The following is a 21,317-nucleotide window of genomic DNA, read 5'->3' as shown; positions in this document are numbered from 1 at the left end:
CTGATCACAAGGTTGGTGAATTAAACAGGCCAGATAAGCTGAGTGACTTGAACATTTCCTCTAGTTTCCACCCACCTACCAAAGACAGCCTGGTTAGGTTACTTGGCGTCTGTAACTTGTACCCATGTGAGTGCCCTGTGCTTTCAGCATAGGCTCCAGGTTTCCATGACCTGATAATGGATGGATGGAATTTAACATCCACTAATGATTGGATTTTTCATCACCCTGTCTTCCTTTTCTTTCCATAATATTTAGATTTCCTCTCCTTCCCTATTTCACTTTCCTGCCTTCCTACCCCCCTTGGAGTCTGGTTTATTTTTAAGCCCATGTTTGAGGACAACGGTGTTAGCACCTTGAAACCCGATCTTGCCAGGTTTCAGGAGCTGAGAGAGCCTGGGCTTGGTCAATTAGTGAGATTGGAGACCCCTACAGAAAACCATGTTGCTGCTGTAAATGCTGTTAATGAACCAGTAAGTGACGGTGTTCCCTCTGGACCAGAAATATACCCCCTTCCCAAAAAAACCCAACAATGTCCAAGTAAGGCGATGGTAACATAATGTGCTACAGAATATGCCACCATTCCAATGAGTTGTTAAACCGAACATCCAATTGCACTTGCTCTTAAATGCCACTTGCCCGTGAAAAATCGTTTTCCCTTAATTGAATCCAAAATGCATTTTAATTCTTGCTTTGTTTTACCTTTCCCTTGTTAATCAAATAAAGAAAAAAAAACCCACAAACATCCAGGACCTAGGAACAAATCGGTAGTCAAGGGTTCAGAAAGTTTACAGTTGAGAAAGATTATCTGATAAGTAAGGTAAACGCGCCCTCTTCTGTAAAATCTGTGACATTAAGCCTGATCATAACACGATAGTAAGCAATACCATTTATCATAATTACGGTTACGGATAATAATGCATATAGCCTTATTTCTAACGTATATTATTCACCTGTCTGGTGGTGTTTTCGGAATTATACTTTTAATGAATATTCCTACTAAACGTAAAGTTTAGAAGGTAAATAATGTTATTTTGTTTTCGTTATTATTATTATTATTATTAGTGGTGGTTGCACTGGAGGACAGTTTTATATCTCCCACTTTATTTGGTTTAAATCTGACTTTATCAAGATACAGTTAAGATAAAACTGTGCATTTCACATCAGTTACTATTGACGACAAACGAGTAAAACACCGAAAGGCACCGAGACGGTCCGAAAGTAGAAAACGGAAATAGACTCAAACCCCCGGAAGTAGTTGTAAATGTTCTGCCTTTTTTCTCCTTGTCGTTTTGTATTTAAGCAATTTGTATTTAAACATTTTTATTGTAATCGATATATAATATGTCTATACATAATCTTCAATTTAAATACAAATTAAATACAGAAATATCCAAAGCTAGTAAATTAATACGTCACCGGACGGTCAAAGGTTAATTTGGCCAAGATGGTGGCTGTTGTCATTTCAAGCAAAACATGATGTTATCGAATACAGTTGTTATATTTTGAAAACTTCACCCTCTTGGAGATTTTGAGTTTCGACTACAACGTTTTTCGTTTAACCATAGGAGTAGGAGTTGGGGCCTTCTCTGCCCGGGTGTGCGAATTCGTGGATCTGTAGAAACCCAAGCGCAGAGTTGAGAAAATGGTCGATGTTGGAGAAGACGAGCTTGAAAAACTCGAATACCTCTCTTTGGTTTCCAAAGTTTGTACAGAGCTGGATAACCATTTAGGTATCAGCGACAAAGATTTAGGTGAGATCTGAAATTTTATTCAGAAGCTTTGAACAAGTTTACGTATACTCAATAAGTCTGAAAGAATAACTATTCTTGTATTACTCGTGCCACTGCTGTTTTTTCCACAACTATTGTTGTTACTGATGTAACACATTACATGTAATGTTAGTATTATTACTGCTGGTAGAGCTATTATTTATACCAATGTGTAGTACGTTAATAATGATAGATAAGTTTTAATATGTCCTATGAATCGACTGCCTTTTGCTTTATATTACATTGAACTTAATATTCTTGAATACTATACGAATCGTAATATTGTATCACTTCCAATTAAGAAAGACATCTTAGAGATGTAAACATGAGTCAAAATGGCTGTGCGTAGCGATATTCAGAATTGTTAATATTGTCGTGAAAGTGATGTCTTATCTATAAACTTCATTACAATCCATCGGCGCTGTAAGACAATTATATTTGCTAAAGGAACGTTATTAACAAATTAACTAACATCAGTGTTATGAAAAAGATGATAAAGATGATTTAAAAGCGACCACTTGACTGCAATGGGCAGGCTGTGATTACTCGAAATTGTTTTTAAACATATAAAATAGATTAAGTTTCAGGTTAATAAAATTTATTGCATTACATGTAACCAATATTTGTTTTCTTTTTAGCTGAGTTTGTGATCAATATCGCAGAGAAGAATCCTACCTTTGAGGGCTTCAGGGGAGCATTGATAAAAAATGGAGCTGAATTTACCGTAAGTCTGTCTTTTTTTTCAATGACCAGCATCCAAGCACAGCTTCCATATTCATAGCAATTGGTCATTTTCCTATTTGAAATAATATGAAATATTTTTGTAATTTACCCACTCCACTGGAAATTGCACAGAAGGCCTTTGAGTTACAGTCACCTTTTTGTTTCGATTGATCCAGTAACATCCTATTTAATGTACTTCTCTATGTCTTTCCGAATATTGTTGTACCCTGCAATATATTGTCATGCTTTTCAAACTTTCTGAAGTAGATAAGTAACAATTCATTATGTGAGAGAATTAGAAATGCACAGATGTTTTAAACAGGTTTTTAAAACTGTTCCAGCAGAACAGTGCAGTAGTAGTTTATTTTGTTGGAGCATCTATTTTTACTTTTGTTGTGTTATAATTATTGAATTATTAAATGTTTTTTTCTGTTTTAGCATGCAGGCCAACAGTGCAAGTTAACTTTCTTTGTTTATTCTGTTTGCCTGCTCTGGTTTGAATTTTCTACTCTGCTCTGTCACACTTTTCAAGATCTGCTGTCTTGCATATAAAGCGGAACAGAAAATACAATCTGTGTAGAATCAAATTTCATGCCTGGTGAGATGCTGATTTAATTTATTGTGCTTTTTAAGGACTCACTGGTCAGTAATTTATTAAGGCTGATTCAGACAATGCGACCACCAGCAAAGCCATCTACAAGTAAAGGTAGGCTTGACCTTTTCCTTTCTTAACTTCATGCGATTTGTAAATTGTTCCATTAGTTTTTAAAAAAACAAACAAATTTGTGCTTCTTAAACACATTTCTGCTTGAGGAGAGGGCCTATCCTTCCACAAGGGTTTCTCTAAAAAACTGTTGTCAGTTTTTATTACTGTTATCACATATTTAAAAAGTTAAATTAATGAAAAGTAAAAGAATAATGACTAACATAATGTCTGAATATTTCCACATGCACAAAACCAATTCTATTAGACAATCAGTAATATGATGGTACCTTGTGGCTGTGGCATAAGATTTAGAAAATTACTTGTACTTACACTATTTAATGGAATACATTTTAAATAAGATAAAATGATCATGTCTCCACAAAGCTTTTTGTGTAAATGTGCTCATGTTTTTCAGTACGTGACATCTAGGCATTTAATCCTTGAGGTAAAGGGAATTTTATGAGCTGTTAAATGTGTAATTCTCGTGAGCAGAACTCTGCACTATGACTTTTCATTACGACAATAAGTGTGTGCCATGACAGATTTCAGAATTCCTCATATTGATTTTATGAGAGGTAGACCTTACTACTTCAATTTCTTAGTATTGTTGTATTTTCCAGCTTCTGTGGTGCCTGTCAAACAGAAGACAGAGAAGGAGAAGCTGAAGGAGTTGTTTCCTGCTCTCTGCAGGCCGGACAACCCTGTTATCAGAGTAAGCTTTAAAAATAACCATTTCAAACACTAACTGCTGAACCACTTCATTGGAATAATTCAGCTGCCAGTAGTTGAATGTTATAAAGGTCTGTTAGATATTAAATTCACTTAAGTCAGTGGTAGCATAAAGTTTTTGGATGTTCATAAGAGGAAATATTTATTTGAAGGCTGATTGAAATTACTTGTTTTAGATAGCAGTAGGTCAGTTAGGTTTCCCTGTGTCTTGCACATTAACACAAAATATTCATCAATTAAGGGCTTGGTGAACAGAAGCAGTCTTATATTTTGACAGTATTTCAGAGCTGTTTAGAAATACTGTAAAATAAACATTAGGCAGTATAAATTGTACGTGGTTGTTATCTTCAATAATTTGTTCTCTCACCTGTCTCTGCTACAGACCATGCTTGATGAGGATGATGTGAAAGTTGCAGCTGATGCCATGAAGGAGCTGGAAGCGTTCATGCCCAGCGTCAGTGGCACAGACACGGCTAAGAGCAGCAAGCAGAGGTGGGGTCTCTCCTGTGTACCAGCCTAAATCCCATGCAGTGGCAATGACAGAGCTCTAGGAAACGAGTTGTAACTGTACCATGGAATATAAAATGTTTTCTCAGTTCTTTAGCGATCTGTCAACATGTGCTAAATATGCACCATGGTGTTGAGAAGTAGCAGTTTGTCTCTGCTGCTGCTGTTCAGGGTTTGATTAATTTTCATGAGGCCAATGCCTAGCAGTTATGTATTCAAAGTAACGCTTCTGTTTAAAACATTTTAGATTAGTGCATTTGTGCTGATCTGCAAATTACATTTCCCAGACTGGAGGCCTCAGATTTGATTGCTGTTTGATGCAGCGGTTTAATCTTCATTTGTATTTCTACCTTTGTCTGCCATCTCGCAGTTTTTGCTCCCCTAAGCGTCGTGCTGTGTTGACCCGGAGCTCCCTGTGTTCCCCTGCAGGTCTGATGAAAGTGGCAGGAAGAAAAGACGGAGCAGGAGCCGAGATAGGGATAGGGACAGGGACAGGGATAGGGACAGGGACAGAGACCGGCGGCGGCGGCATCACTCTCGTTCCCGATCCCGGTCCCGATCCCCGTCGCGCTCCCGGGACCGAGGGAAGGCGCGATCCCGCCGTCGGTCCCGCAGCCGGACCCCCAGTCCCAGCAGAGAGCGCAGGGACAAGGACAGGGCCGCTGACCGCTGGAAGGACAAGCATGTGGACCGTCCCCCTCCAGAGGAGCCTTCGGTTGGGGACATCTACAACGGCAAAGTCACCAGCATCATGCAGTTTGGGTGCTTCGTGCAGCTCGAGGGACTGAGGTCTGTGAGGAGAGAATTTGATTTCATTATGCACGATTGTTTCATGTGCACACTGAATGATGACTGCATGTGAAGTTGGGTCTTTTGAAATGTCTCCCATTTCATAAACCTGTCTTCAAGGCACGTGAGCTCAGAGGTGTATGTAGTTATGATGTTAGCACAGTGTATTGAAGTCTAGCTATATATTTTTAATCAAATGTTATTTATAATCAAGACGCTACCTATGTTTATTTTAATTTCTTTAAAAATAAAACAGTTCTTGCTAAATAGACTCTTAATTAGATGTCTAAAGCTCTCTGCTTTTAGGATAGGCAAAGACAATTTTTTTTTTCATTTACAAATTTCAGCATTGTTTATCTGTTGCAGCTCCCAACATATGTTTTAAGCACATTTATAAGAGCAGAGAATCATATAGATTTTATATCAGTAATATGGCAGTAATCATACACAGGAAATGCAAACTAATGCATACATAACTTTGTCTTTGCAGGAAACGGTGGGAAGGATTAGTCCACATTTCTGAGCTCAGGAGAGAAGGGAGAGTGGCCAATGTTGCAGATGTTGTCAGCAAAGGTCAGAGGGTCAAGGTTAAGGTGCTGTCCTTTACTGGCTCTAAAACCAGTCTCAGTATGAAGGTAAGATAGTACTACTTTGGAATTGGTTGAAAATGCTAAAAAATAACTGTACTACTGTTGTAACACGGTAACACGGTAAATGCTTGCTTTTCTGACAAGCTGCAGTGCAGTCCACTGGAGGTGGATGTTTTGTGCTGTGATCCATTTCAGAAACAAATATTCATTTGAGAAATTAACCAGCATTAAAATGTTTTTAAATTGTATAGAAATTTGTCTTCAGATCACCTTAGTTTTAAGGATGATGTTGCTATCTTGAAGATGCTATACAAAAAAATACATTAATAGACCACCATTTATGTCATATAAATGTTGCAAAGCAAGACCACAAACTGGTGCCCTGAGTTTAACACCCACAATCTAGTTAGAAGCATGTAGTTGCCCATCCTCAAAATTTACTTTGTCATCTTTGTCCTCTCAGTTGCTTGTCCTGGTTTGGGCTTTTCCCAACAGCTTCTTGTATTTTTTGCAAAATTGGATCTGTGTCTTCATAGTCTCCCTGGTGTTTCTGCAGGATGTGGACCAGGAGACAGGGGAGGACCTGAACCCCAACAGAAGGCGGAACATGGGGTGCGAGGGCAGTGAGGAGACGACCATGAGGAACCCTGACCGGCCCACACACCTCTCCTTGGTCAGCGCGCCCGAGGTGGAGGATGACTCGCTCGAGAGGAAGAGGCTCACCAAGATCTCGGACCCGGAGAAGTGGGAGATCAAGCAGGTGGGCCGTCGGACTGCAGCCTTGTGACCTTCTGCTCGCCCTTAGCCCGAGGGTGTGAAAATACCGATGGAGTCTTTTTTTTTATTATAGTGACGGTTACAGTGATTCGTTAGATTATAGTGATTTTTGGTTTTAGTGATAATAGTGATGAAAGTGTTGTGTGTTAGAAAGCAATGATTCCTTTAGGCTTAGGTTTAGGGTCTTCTGTAGGTGTTTTGCAGTAGAGCTTTAAAGGTAAGAGTACTGTGTCAGCCTGTTTTCCAGTTTAGTGGTATATTTTTCTTTCAAACTGCTTTAAATTGCTTTGACTTTAAATGTGGTAAATAATATTTAAATCCAGCAGGAGGCAGCATTGCATTGTAAATGACTAGGATAAACAGGAAAGCTGTATTTAAAAAGTTATTCTTCATATATATTATTAGCTTAAGATATTTTAGTCGCGTATGAGTTTAATTTCAGCTTTTTAGAGACATGTGAATGTGAAATTAATCTTTAGAGCCACAATACTTTTATTTGACACTGGTTTGCCTCTCAGAAGTATTACTGGTTGCACTGTTGAAATTGTTAAAGTCTGAAAGGCTTGTGAATTTTTCTTCTGTTTTGTCATCAGATGATTGCAGCCAACGTTCTTTCAAAAGAGGAGTTCCCAGACTTCGATGAAGAGACGGGCATTCTCCCCAAAGTAGATGACGAAGAAGGTGAGGAATCGGTTTCAGTTCTGTTCTCAGACTGGCACTGAGAGCAGCTTCCTGTCATTTATCATTCTGCCTCAACAAGACTGTGTGAAGAGTTTAGATTCCAGTGTGCTGCAATCACATTTTGCCTAATAATAATCTTTATCTGAATTCTTGCAGAGAGCCTTTTAAAAATATTAAAATCAGTTTTATCCAGTCCACTCTCCATATAATGCAATATTTCTGCAAAAGAATGTTTTTCATTTTATGACGCTTTATCCTAATGAATACTCTATAACAGCCAAATGGTTTTTAACTGTTTATCGTAGATGAGGACCTGGAAATCGAGCTTGTGGAAGAGGAGCCTCCGTTCCTGAGAGGACACACTAAGCAAAGCATGGACATGAGCCCTGTCAAAATTGTCAAGGTAATCATTTCAGATAATTTGCACATCACTCCTGTGCTGGACCTCACCTTTCATGATCACTGACCAATATCGGGATGTTTTTCATGGGCCTTCCAAGCAGTAAGAAGTCTTTTATTGTGTAATGTCCCATTTGATACAAGTCCCTGGCCAGTCCCCCAGTCTGAACCTCCCTTTGATGAAGTGATTGCTCTTCTCCTGCAGAACCCTGATGGCTCGCTGTCCCAGGCTGCTATGATGCAGAGTGCCCTGGCCAAGGAGAGGAGGGAGATGAAGCAGGCTCAGCGTGAGGCTGAGATGGACTCCATCCCTATGGGACTCAATAAGCACTGGGTCGATCCCCTGCCTGATGGTAAGATGGCAATAACTAGCCTGTCAGACATTGTAATGTTAGCATTTTAAAGCTCTTTGGAAAGTCAACAGAGAACAAAATTGACTATTCAGAGTCACATGTTTGTTTATTTGTTGTCTCTGTAAGAGATAACTGGAAACATAACTGTGCATTCATTTTGGCTATGATTTTCTTAAATCAATATACAATGAGTTTATCAGCTGTGTGTAGAAAGACGGGTCCATCCTTGTAAACTTCTTTGGCAGAATAAAGTTGTTTATATATATATAAAAATGAAGAACTAAAATATTTCTGATGTCCTAGTCAAAGAGAATTTCAATTGCTGGAGTTTATTTGCCATTCCCATTATAGAATGTATAGACAAATTGGTGTTCAGGGCTTCTACAAATTGGTTGTCATTGAGAAAAGTACAGAAAAGCTAGACTTTAAATGGTGATTAATAGTTACTCTTTTTGTGGATGACTTGTTTAAGTCTTAATTTTCATAAACTTTGCAGTGTTAGATAAGAGTGTCCACCAGAGCCACTACAGATGTTTAGCTCCAGTGTGTTCTGTGGTAAATAGCGGTTGTGGCGGAGGTGGTGTTTTTCTAGTGGATACTTTCTGTAGGTGTTTTTCTGAACATTGTGATTACGCTGGTCATCCTGAGCTTCACATCCATTAACCTTACTGTTGTCCTGGCAGCCGAGGGCAGGCAGATTGCTGCCAACATGCGGGGTATCGGGATGATGCCCAATGATATCCCCGAGTGGAAGAAGCATGCCTTTGGGGGGAACAAGGCCTCCTACGGCAAGAAGACGCAGCTTTCCATTATAGAGCAGAGAGAGAGCCTTCCCATATACAAACTAAAGGAGCAACTCATTCAGGTAGGCCTGCTCTAGTTAATGGGTCATTATCAAAGGGAATGCGTGTTCAGATCATTAGTATTTTGTTAAAGAAGTACTATTCCAGCTTTGTCTTGCTATAGACAGGTAGGAGCTAGGAATTTATGTTGTATACACTTCTCGCAATTGGGAAGACACTTAGAGGTTAGCTGTAGCACACTTTCTATCTCATTAGTGATGAAACTTGCAGATAAGCCTCATCTCTTAACAGATTAGGAGATCTTCATTATGATAATAAGTGGAAGGTCGAAATATTAGCAGTGATAATGGGGCTTCCAAGAAGGTGTTCCACTTTACCGAGTACATTATTGATTATGGGGTTTGGCTCTGAGTCGTTGTCAATCTGTGTTGCAAACTGCTGTTGGAGTCAAGTTCGTTGTCATCAGACTTGACAAAGGAATAGTTATTTTTGGGATCGGCTTGAAGATTCATTCCCCTAGGTGAGAAAAAAAATTTAAATTCAATGTTTTAGATCTGGTTTTCCCAACTGTGATAGTCAGCATCTGAGATCTAGCAATTCTGTTTCTGTTTTTGAAGACAACATCAAAGATTCCTGTAGCGCAGATCTCAGAATTTCTTTCAGTTGCAATAGCAGTCTAGTATCATCAGAACTACTGGATGCGAAGTTCTGATTAATGCAAGTAAGTGCAGGAATGCTGATCACTGCTTATTTGCAGGCTGTCCATGACAACCAGATCCTGATTGTCATTGGCGAGACGGGCTCAGGGAAGACCACGCAGATCACCCAGTACCTGGCAGAGGCCGGCTACACGACGCGAGGGAAGATCGGCTGCACACAGCCTCGCCGTGTGGCCGCCATGTCCGTCGCCAAGCGAGTATCTGAGGAGTACGGTTGCTGTCTGGGCCAGGAGGTGGGTGCTGCTGTGTTTCTTAAGCTCTGTAACATGGGTGTTGCAGTGCAATTGAAAAAGTCTGGTGAAAACAGCTGTAACAGTAATTACTGGTGGAGCTTTCTTCATAGAAATGTCCTAAAAGTCATTTGTGCCTCAATTGCAACACTTATGTCCTCAGTGGGATTTCACTGGCAGCCATTTCGTTTGTACTTTGGTTGGGCGTGTCCAGAGATGCAGAACTTTGGTTTGCAGAGCTCAGCTCCTTCCATTTTCTCCTTCAGGTGGGCTACACTATTCGATTTGAAGACTGCACCAGCCCCGAGACCGTCATTAAATACATGACGGACGGTATGCTTCTTCGAGAGTGTCTGATTGATCCGGACCTGGGACAGTATGCCATTATCATGCTGGATGAGGCTCACGAGAGAACGATTCACACTGATGTGCTTTTCGGGCTGCTGAAAAAGGTTATCTTCCCATTTTGCAGCTTTGAACTGTGTTACATATCATACTGTGCTCGTAATTTTCATATTGCATGCAAATCATTCTCCTCACAATTTGTTTTTGTTGTTAAGCAATCAAGCTTTATGTTTTTTTCATGTAAGGACAAAAATCTTTTGATATGTAACAAGATTGCTAGAAATTATTCTTTATATTTCAATTATAATGATTTAAGGATATTTTTGAAGTTCTGAATGAATTGAAAGTGTTATATAACATGTTTCAGAAGCAATCAAAAAACAGATTTATGGACTAAAAATTAAAGGCTATTGATCAAGAATTCAACATTGATGTAATAACAGTAAATTGAGAAGCATGTATTTTGGTGGGAGTGAGGTGGATTGCTGTGAAATTGGGGCTTTGTCAAACATGCTTTTCCTCCTTTTGCAGACAGTGCAGAAGCGCACGGACATGAAGCTGATTGTTACGTCAGCCACTCTGGATGCAGTGAAGTTCTCCCAGTATTTCTATGAAGCACCTATTTTCACAATCCCTGGCAGGACCTACCCTGTGGAAGTCCTTTACACCAAGGAGCCAGAGACAGACTACCTGGATGCCAGCCTCATCACAGTCATGCAGATCCATCTGACTGAGCCTCCAGGTTAGAAAATAGATCACTGGGAGCAACCTGGCACTGCCAGGCTTTCTCCTATCGCAGGGGAAAACTGCAACACACGGCTAAGCATTATAGCAGAGAAGCCAAGTTGGTCCCTCTCATGTTTTCATTGAATTAATGCAAAAGCTTAACCTTACAAAGGCACTTTTTACTATTTAGTTTCCCAAGGTCTTAATGGCTGAGACGTCACTAAAATACACAAGATCTAGTTAATCACAATTTAAGTTGTGCTGTGCTATCATCATAGGAAAACTAACCGTCTCCTAAATTCTCTCCTGACAGGTGATATCTTGGTGTTCCTTACTGGGCAGGAAGAGATCGACACTGCCTGCGAGATCCTATACGAGAGGATGAAGTCTCTGGGGCCTGATGTCCCAGAGCTCATCATTCTTCCGGTCTACTCTGCTCTGCCCAGTGAAATGCAGACCAGGATTTTTGATCCTGCTCCTCCTGGCAGCCGCAAAGTAGGTCCCAGTCACTGTGGCTTTCTAAAGTAATAATGAGCGTTGTGCTTAGAACTTTCATACTTCTGGTAGATAACAGGCAAGAATATAGACATGGATGTGTGAGAGACACAGCACGGATGTTGCATTACAGCTGCTGTGGCTATTGTATGCTGTTGAATAGGCTTTGTTAATAGAAATCCTGTATCCTCTCTTCAGGTGGTTATTGCCACTAACATTGCAGAGACCTCTCTGACTATTGATGGGATTTACTATGTGGTGGATCCAGGCTTTGTGAAACAAAAAGTGTACAACTCAAAGACTGGGATTGATCAACTGGTGGTGACGCCCATTTCACAGGTAATCTTACAGTTAAGAACCATGAGTTGTTTAAATCTATATCCTAATAGACATGTTTTGAGAGAGCTCATCAGAATTCATATCAAGAATAAAAAAAAAAGCTTTTGACAAGCTAGCAAATCACTCTCCCCATACCTTCTCCCCTATGATTTGCATAACTCAAGTCTTAAATGCATTTTGGTCTGTGGCTAGATCATTCATAACTGCATAGAACTAAATCATTTAGTCCAGAAAATGTGACTTTGTCAAATTATTTTCAAGCTACTTTCTGTCTTCTGGTGTCACACAGTGATGAGTTTTCCCCTCTAAGAATGTCTGAATATCTGGAGGGTAGTTGGTAAAGAACCACATAATGGAAATCCCAGTAAAGATTTACTAAGTTTTAGGTGCCACTTGTCTGAAGAGATTCTCTCTGTATATTTGATTTTTTTTCAGGCTCAGGCGAAACAGCGAGCAGGCAGAGCTGGCAGAACTGGTCCTGGAAAATGTTACCGACTGTATACAGAGCGTGCCTACAGAGATGAAATGTTAACCACAAATGTGCCTGAGATTCAGAGGACCAACTTGGCCAGCACGGTGCTGTCTCTGAAGGTAAAGCTGCCTTTAGTGCACTAACAGGAAGGAATCAATTCATTCCAGGTGCTGTAACGTAGGCCAACCAGTTTAGACTTAGCAGGGCCCTGTGTTCATTGGGGCAGAGGCTCCATTGAAGTTGGCCCTTGTGCAAGTCTTATGTTTTAGTGCTTAGTGCTGATGCAATCCAGTCCCAAACTGCATTCAGTCACACATCAGAGAAACAGTAGATGCTGGATCCAACTCAACACAAACCTGGCATTTTAAATAAAAGTCCTGTGGTGCGACATCATGAATATCATATGACTTCTTGGCTTTACTGAACTTATTTTTTTGGAACACTGTTTGCTGGAAAGATTTAACTCTAAAATTTGGTGCAGCAGTTTTTTAATTGCAGTTTTTGCCATAATTATTTTAAAGTGACTCCTTCTTCTAGGATGACTCGCAGTCAGTTAACAGTAAAATCTTAACATTGCAGAAATACATATTGTACAGATATACAAAATAAATAATTCAGTTTAGTATGAAATAGATTCCAGTATTGCAAAATTTCCCTGTGTTAAAAGAGAAATTGCACATTCAGAAATCAATTTCCCCTGATCTTTTGATGAGTATCCATTTAATTTCCTCACATATTTAACAGATGGATGAAAAGAGGAAGAGACTCTGCATCATGCAGAGTATCCATTCTTCTGATCAGTGAACAATATCAACAGTTATTGTTGAGCTGTTGAATCCACATGACTAGAGTGGCCTTCAAGACTGGCTGTCTGTGATTGTCTACTTCTCCCACTGATGGCCAACTAAGTTGTCAAGAGCACATAGATCTTTGCCTTCACTGAAGGTGTGGCCTGTCTAATGTCGGTACACCAATCAGCATCTCATTGCAATTCATGTAGCAGAAATATGGATCATCACTCCTTAACTGTTTTTGTTTTACTACCCCTCCCAGGCCATGGGGATCAATGACCTCCTGTCTTTTGACTTCATGGACGCGCCTCCGATGGAGACTCTGATCACAGCCATGGAGCAGCTGTACACCCTGGGAGCTCTGGATGATGAGGGGCTGCTCACACGATTGGGTCGCAGGGTATGACAGTGTCTCACTGATTGCTGCTAGGAGTTATGCCCATGTTTGTTCAAGATGACTGCTGTAGGCATTGATACAGGGACCATGTTGTAATGTGCTGCCAGAGAGGTGGCGGAGAATCCCCATTAATTATTCTGCGCATCTGGTGATGTGTTGTTCTCTTCTTTCTCTCTCTTTCTGGTCAGATGGCCGAGTTTCCTTTGGAGCCCATGCTGTGTAAGATGCTCATCATGTCTGTCCATTTGGGCTGCAGTGAAGAGATGCTGACCATAGTCTCTATGCTCTCAGTGCAGAATGTGTTTTATAGACCAAAGGTAAGTGTAGTCAATGACCACAGGACAAACAGGCAAACCTATAAATGCCAAGTCATTTTATTTATATAGCTTCATCAATTGCTGTTAATATTAAGAGCTGTTAATGTTTAAGACTGAGCTTAACCAAGTGACTGACCACTTAACCACTTGACTGATCTTTGCCAATGAGCTATCCTAGCATAAGTTATTGATGAAAACATTTTTATTTTAATTAAACCTTTTTGGTGTTTTGCACTCGATATAATTACTTGATTTGTTGACACTAAGCTCCTTCTGAATAGTGCTTTTGGATAAAGAGTAGCAGTGCATTTCCCCTCTTATTTTAGAAATTTGGAGAAGGTGTACCGCTGAAGAGTTTTTCCTCTATTCTTTCTGTCTCTCAGGACAAGCAGGCCCTTGCTGACCAGAAGAAGGCCAAGTTCCACCAGCCTGAGGGAGACCACCTTACCCTGCTAGCTGTCTACAACTCCTGGAAGAACAACAAGTTCTCCAACCCCTGGTGCTACGAGAACTTCATCCAGGCGCGCTCTCTGCGCAGAGCCCAGGATATCCGCAAACAAATGCTGGGAATCATGGACAGGTGAGGATAGGAGGGGGCTCTGGAGGATGACTTTATTCACGAGTTTTCGAAGGAATGGAGTATGTTCAGCCATTTCTGTGTTGGAGAGCAAGTTTACCTATGTCTGAAACCTACAGCGTAAGCTGTGATCCCATAAGCTTTTGAAAGACTTGACACCTGATCTAGGAAGACAGGTTATTTTTTTTACCCTAGATATGAGAAAGATGCTACCTTAAACACTTCACATGAAGCATGGTGCATGTATTTTGCTATGGTTTATTTTCTGTAGCTGGCAGGTAGATTATTATTGTGCGTTTCCCAGGCATAAGCTGGATGTGGTGTCCTGTGGAAAGGCGACTGTGCGAGTGCAGAAGGCCATCTGCAGTGGCTTCTTCAGAAATGCAGCCAAGAAGGATCCCCAGGAGGGTTACCGGACCCTCATTGATCAGCAGGTGGTCTACATTCACCCTTCCAGCGCGCTCTTCAACAGGCAGCCAGAGTGGTAAGTGATTACTTTGTAATAAAGTCCGGGAATGTTTTAGAGCCAGTCCGTCAGTAGAATTCCATTCTTCGTACTCAGAGGCATGTCTCATGGCGTTTCATTTTTTGTGTGCAATTGAAATAATGCGGTGCTGCTGTGTAAATACATCATCTCTAATGCAGACTTTTGTCTTGGTCAAAGTGCTGTAGAATTGCACGCAGCCTTAATATTGTCTGACTTTTCTAACTACTGTGAGTTTTGAAAAACACAGGATGTCCTGTTTTAAAAACATGAAAAGGAAGGCCATTTGTTTTTAATCAGGGAAATCTTGTTAATCGGGGAAATTTTAGGGTTAATGAGGACCTGTGAGCTTTAATGCACGCACCTGCCGGCTCTGCCCCTGCAGGGTGGTGTACCACGAGCTCGTCTTGACCACCAAGGAGTACATGAGGGAAGTGACCACTATCGACCCACGCTGGCTGGTGGAGTTCGCCCCAGCCTTCTTCAAGGTGTCGGATCCCACCAAGCTCAGCAAGCAGAAGAAACAGCAGCGGCTCGAGCCCCTGTACAACCGCTACGAGGAGCCCAATGCCTGGAGAATCTCCAGGGCCTTCCGGCGCCGCTAGGGGGCGCTGCAGGCTCAAAGGACCAAAGGGAGGTTGAGCAATCTCACAGCGCAGCTTTGATAGAAAGGCAGAGGGCTGTTTTTCCACAACAGCTGTACAGCTCTGTTCTTATTTACGACTGGGCTATATCTCTAGCCTTCTTTCAAAAAGACCAGAACAACACTGGCATTGAACAGTAAAAAAAAAAGTAGCTTTTTTGGATGAATCTTTTTCTTTCACATTTCATCAAACCCCTCTAAGATGCGGTTTGAGCTACTACTATGATGTGTGGGACTGAGTACTTCTGGATGGCATCTTTGTAGTCAGATGGTTATTTGTTACGTTTCCAGGGCATTGTGTGCTTTGGAATAATTAAAACATTGCAGGTTGTGTGAGGTCAGGTGAGGAGGAAGACCATTTAGTTCATTTGGACCATATAAAGAAAGATCTGCTGAAATCTTCTTTACTTAATTTACCTTAGCGTTGTGGGTTAAGGTGTTCTTTGCTGTTGTACGGTGGCAAAGAAAAGGATGGTTATATATTGTTTATGGATTTTAATTATGAAAGCATTTGTTTCATAATTTTAGTTCACTTAAAAGCTTGTGTTTGTATGACTGTACAGACTGTTTTGTGCATGGACTCCTGACAAATGTTGAGGTAAATTTCATAGTGGGACAAAACAAATCTTAACCAAAATGAGAGAGTGTCTTCATAAACAAATTTGAAAAGGTTCCTGCATCTATTCTTCAGCATTTATCTGAAAACCATATAGGTAAACTGTAAGCTTTGAATAATCATAACTCCAAAATCTGCTCATATCCCCTGGTTTTCTATTACAGTTCATGTCAGGAAAGCAAATTTATGATCGTTCCCCCTAAATAGTTTGATAATTGTATATGCATTTATATACCGTTGTTGCCATTTCGTGGTCTAGTCTCAGCGACTGCGTTTTGTACTCATCACACAGGCGGTCAGATCTCTGCATCTATGACTCTACTTCTGCCCCCAGTTGAAGTATAACAAGAACCAGAAGGTGGGTGGTGGGAGACACTGATTCGTATAAAGAAAAAAATATAATGGACATCATGAAAGAAGCTCGTGCTAATTTAATTATGCTTGCTTCGTGCAAAGTGAGAGCTGTTTTGGAACTGTTTGCAGGATCCAACCCCCCCGTTCTGAGACACAAATGTGTAGAGGATATTGAAAAGTTCCAGAGCTCCACTTTAAACAAACACAAAAACACAGCCTGAGTCATGGGGAGCCACTCCATCCCTCTCAGGAATCCATGAAAGAAGCAAAGCAGCCAAAACACTTTTTTTGTATGTTTTGTTTCAAAACAGAACTACAGGAAATCTTAAGGATTTTGTATATATTCTTTTACAACATTTTGGAAGTTCTCTGCATCTACTGGAAATGTATTGATGTACTGTGCTGTCAATCTGTATCGTGTTGGTTTCTATACTCATTAAATCACTTTTAAAAAAAAAAACAATTCATCCTCCTGTTTTAGTACAATTATTTGTTTAATGCAATAGTCATTTTTTAAGGTTAAAATATAAATGAACTGGGTTAGTCTGTTTTCTGTCATTGTGATTTATCTGGAAGACAGCTTTCTATTAGATATATATAGTCTGAAAGTTGATTAATTAAATCAGCACTTTTATGTAGTCCAAAAGTAGCAATCTCATATTAATATCAAGATTTAAAAACCCTGATGCTTTTTTGAATCTATATTCTACTAATCACCCTTAGGTGCTTGTTGAAATGTTGCCCTTGGAGGGGGCAGTCTTGAAGACCCATAAATTAGTGGGACCTACAGCAGGGAAAAGCCCACATCAAAAGTTGCAGTTGAAGTCAAACCTTGAAGATAGCAGGATGAGTCAGTCAAAGAGATTTGAGAGCTCCATGCCTCAAGCCATTGCAGGTGTGCTTATACGAGTGCCCGCAAAATGTGATGTCATGGGTTTTTTTATTAACAGTGTTTCTTCTATGGATGATCATCTGAAAGCATTGGTTGTAAGAGGATATAGACGTTTGTTCGCCTGGTTGAACTGTTTAAGTCTTGGATTGTCGAGGTCATTGGAGTCAATATACTGTAGGGTTTACTGTTGCTTCAGCTTAATAAGTTCAGAGAAAATCAGACCTACTTTTCAACATTATAATAAAAGCTGCTGCGATAAGCTACATTCCTCTAGTTTTCAGCCATCTTATTTTTTTAAAATCTTTTATGAAAGCACTAACTAGTTAAATAGTGTTAATATGTCATTGGATGATTTTTTTTTCCAAAACAGAATATGCTAGGGCTATTACCTTTGTTCTCCTTCTCTTATGATGAGGGCTGGTTGGGATATTGTTTTTTTGAAGTTCACTTGCCACAGCTGCTGTACGTGTGCTTTGTAAGGTGTTAGTTTTGGCCATTCGATACGGTCCAGCCACAGCAGATTGAAGTGCTGTTGGTGCAGTTTCCCAGGCTTACTAGCGTTCGCCTCACAGAAGGGAACTTGCACCCGAAAAGCTGTTATGTCACAAAGGCTGGCAGACACAGACCGCAAGCCAGTCGGGTCTTTTCTCTACCCCCCCCCCTTCCTTTTGGGACGGCACAGGAAATCTCATTCTGCACCTTATTAATGATGTGGTGACAGCCCGTTTATTTCTCCAGCGTGTCTCAGTCATGTGCTGGTTAAGGCCATGAGCAGGGTCTCCTGACAGATTTCTACAGATCTGGCTGGCTGAAGCGCCATCTGGGTGCCTTATGGTAGCCCTCACGTCACACCCACTAGACTCTGCGAGCGTGCTGGCTCTCTGCCTTCCCATCAATCCTGTCCCCTTCCTGTTGAGCCTGGTAACAGCACATTATGGGTGACACTGCTTGAGTGGATGAAGACTGGCTTTAAAAACCCATCCATCACAACTTGCGCTTTTTTGGTTACTAGGACTGTCTGCACAGTGCTGGACAAACATGAATCTGTGTTTCGATGATATCCCTTTCTTTCAATCTTATATGCATAAATACTGAATTAAGTAAATGAGTAATAGATTGCATCTAGTCCCTTATGTATATTTGCAACTACTAACAAGTTCTTGCCAGGAGCTGGAACTCAATTGCTCAAAGCAAATAAATTATTTTCCACCCTTTGAACCTTCTTTGATATACCTTGATATTGGTCGAGTCTTTACGTGTATATTGATGACAGAATTTTGTCGATTGGCTACAACACTATTCAAACAAGGTTTAGCACAAGAATGACCCATCGGACTTGTCTGTTAAGTGATGTATAGCACACTGGAATTATGTTCTGTTGGTGGTTAAATAAAAGGACAATATTGGACATGTGCAGCATACTAACAACTTTTGCAAACTGGACTTCGCTATTTTCTGGATTGCTAAAGAAATGGTTTCTTCATGAGTTGACTTACTGAGGTATGCATTACCTTATGAACATGAAGTGTTATCTATTATTTTGGGGGAAAATATGGTTCTTACAGACTTCTTACAAGTTCTGACAAGTCAGAGCTGTTACAAAACCAAACTCTGAATGAAAAGACTAGCTGAACTGCATTATAGTACAAGCACACAGGGCACTACGATTCCAAAGGAAGAGCGCTTTTCTTAGTATTAATATTGTAATTTTATTAAGCATCAGTTAACCACTGTCATGTGTCTGGATAGAATAGTCTTTAGAAGTGAGAAGAATACACCTTTTAAAACCTCAAGTCCCTAACAGGATTAATTTAAACAAAACACCATAGCCATATATACAAGGGGGAGTGTGTGCAGGAGGGAGGGGTGGCGGCACTAGTACATGTAGCCTTTAGAGTAGGGCTGGGCACTCATGTTGCCAGCTGCTGTCTCGGGGAGGTAAGGTGTGGTCTCATCCAGGTGGGACAGAGGCACGGTGTCCTCCTCGTTGACGTAGCGTTCAAACTCGGCCTTCAGGCTGGGCCTCTGATTGTCAGGAAAGGCGAGAGAGATGAGCGCCTCGGGCTCACAGACGAACTTGTACACGTAGCGCTCGCCAGCCACCTGCAGAAAGAAAAACAGAGACTCTGGCTCAGGCTGATGTTCAGACGGTGGCAATCTGGGAGGGCTGGGATGATCGGTTCTGCTTGTTAGAAGAGTACAGAAATCTACAGCCGGTCAGCCCCTAGCTGCAATTCATAACGCTCACGATTTCTAATCGGAATCTTTTTCGATCTTAATTAGCCCAGTTAAAGAAACACATATACCAGAATGTTAAATGTACACGCTATTGAAGATCTGATCTACCTGCAAATTATTTGCAAGGCTAGTTTTTTTTCCCCCTTTGATGCTGATCTGGAAACTGTGTTGCCCGAGGCCTGGTTTTAAAGCTTGTTAAGAATTGATATAGATGTGTTACATGTGGAGACGTTCCCTTTAGGATAAATACCAATTTTAATGTGCTTTAATGTGAAGCCCCCTTTAAGTCTTGGGTTACGTGAAGGGGAAATTTAACTGAAGGTGTTTTGTGCAGCTGATGCCAGCAGTATAAGATGGTAAAAACAAAGTAAGCCCCTGGCTTTACTGTGCCTCTGAGGTTTCTCTGGGTACTATAAGAAGGCAGGCTGATCAGGAAAGGGAGGGTTTTGTTTGGCACATGTTACTGTACCTTCTGCATGATGCCCTTCTCATAGTAGTAGCGAAGAGAGCGGCTCAGCTTGTCATAGTTCATGGCTGGACGGTTCTTCTGCATCCCCCACAGCCTGGCCACCTGACACAGACAGCGAGACACAGGCAGGAGGTTAGACATACGGAGAAGCCAGCCCCTGCTCCATGTGCCATGCTGTCTAGCCCTGGATCATGAAGAGCTCCTTTCAATCTCTGCCTCTAGGTGCGCACACTGCACAGCCTTGAACTTGATCTGAACAGAACCGGATCCAATGTATAACAGTCTAGGCACTGGACATCATTTATTTTAAAAAAGGTTTGTTGCATGGTGCTGTTCTTGTCCTTCCAATTTTGTCATTTTTAACCCACTGTACTCTTTTCTACAATCTAGGAAGTTATTATAATTTCTGGATAATAGATCATATATAAAGCATCTATTGTTTATCAGTCATAGCTAATTAACTTGTCAGGTGTTCTTTGTCATTAATATTTGCACCTCTATAAATCAATAAAGATTTTGCACGTGAAAAATACAGAAATTGAGTAACTGTTAAACATGTTAAACAGGGAGAACTGAAAATAGCTGTGATTTTTTTTTGCAAAAAGGAGGAGCACGATTTTGTATTTTCTTTTGTGTACAAGCCACTGTTGTCTACCTCTTAGAATTCAGGGTCCCAGGGGAGACAGCAATTTATTCTGGACACCAGTCCATCACAGGAAAACCAGACACAGACACACTCACATCAGGTCCAGAAACCAAGTAACCTACCAATATGTTTTTAGACTTTTGCAGGAAACTGGAGCACCCAGAGGAAACCCATGTGAACACAGGGAGAACATACAAACTCAGTGCAGATGGCATCCCAGGTCCAGAAATGAACCCAGGGCCCCAGCTTGCGAGGTAGCAATGCTGACCACTGTGCCACCCCAGATAGCTCATTCTTTTTCCAAAACTTAGATCCTCTTCTCTGAGGATGTACCTGGGCCTGTAATACAAACCATCTCCACTAGAGGACCTCGTTGATTCTTTAAAAAAAATCTCCTTCCCTACCAAATTGTCTTTTCCAGCATCCATCAAACTATGACAGGTCAAAACAAGCTATTTCACCCTTCCTTATGTAACTGTTCACCACTAAATGCCACTAAAATCCCACATCCTGTATATTGAAATATCTGAAGAAGCTGGATGTACCCCATATGTAAAATATCATTAAGGCAGTAATTATGGGTTTAGACTCTATTTGAACTGTAACATAAGGCAGGGGTCACTGCTGCAGTAGGAAGTCAGACAGTCTGTGTATGTCGTTTTTGAGTCATACTGATCTATTAGCAAGGATAGAAAACGTTTTAGCCTGCTGCAATATTGACCCCAGCAGACATGTTTATAC

At 40.8% G+C, this 21,317-nt stretch overlaps 2 protein-coding genes across 3 annotated transcripts in view; one reads left to right on the top strand and one right to left on the bottom strand.

Annotated features, from left to right (window-relative positions):
• Positions 1–1,426: 1,426 nt before the first annotated feature.
• dhx8 (DEAH-box helicase 8) lies at positions 1,427–16,791 on the top strand. Its single transcript, XM_088906110.1, has 23 exons — positions 1,427–1,751; positions 2,408–2,493; positions 3,126–3,198; positions 3,819–3,910; positions 4,310–4,419; positions 4,864–5,223; positions 5,714–5,858; positions 6,370–6,573; positions 7,184–7,271; positions 7,577–7,674; positions 7,876–8,023; positions 8,707–8,888; positions 9,584–9,778; positions 10,042–10,227; positions 10,652–10,862; positions 11,160–11,341; positions 11,540–11,680; positions 12,116–12,271; positions 13,206–13,343; positions 13,529–13,657; positions 14,041–14,237; positions 14,539–14,718; positions 15,104–16,791. The coding sequence occupies exons 1-23, from the start codon at positions 1,643–1,645 to the stop codon at positions 15,321–15,323; spliced, it is 3,630 nt and encodes a 1,209-aa protein (XP_088762236.1). The 5' UTR covers positions 1,427–1,642; the 3' UTR covers positions 15,324–16,791.
• Positions 16,792–18,907: 2,116 nt separating this feature from the next.
• The window catches only part of etv4 (ETS variant transcription factor 4), a 40,335-nt gene continuing 37,925 nt past the window's right edge, over positions 18,908–21,317 (bottom strand). For both annotated transcript variants that reach the window (XM_088906112.1, XM_088906111.1), the window contains exons 11-12: positions 19,931–20,032; positions 18,908–19,326 (exon numbers count right to left, since the gene is read on the bottom strand). In XM_088906112.1, the coding sequence (XP_088762238.1) occupies positions 19,099–19,326; positions 19,931–20,032 (330 nt within the window). In that variant the 3' untranslated portion in view covers positions 18,908–19,098. The remainder of the gene's footprint in view (positions 19,327–19,930; positions 20,033–21,317) is intronic.

The sequence above is a fragment of the Atractosteus spatula genome, chromosome 26, assembly GCF_055471065.1.
Source record: "Atractosteus spatula isolate fAtrSpa1 chromosome 26, fAtrSpa1.hap1, whole genome shotgun sequence".
Taxonomy (NCBI): Eukaryota; Metazoa; Chordata; class Actinopteri; order Semionotiformes; family Lepisosteidae; genus Atractosteus; species Atractosteus spatula.
Note: the sequence above shows the minus strand (reverse complement) of the source record. Positions and strands in the feature narration are given on the sequence as shown.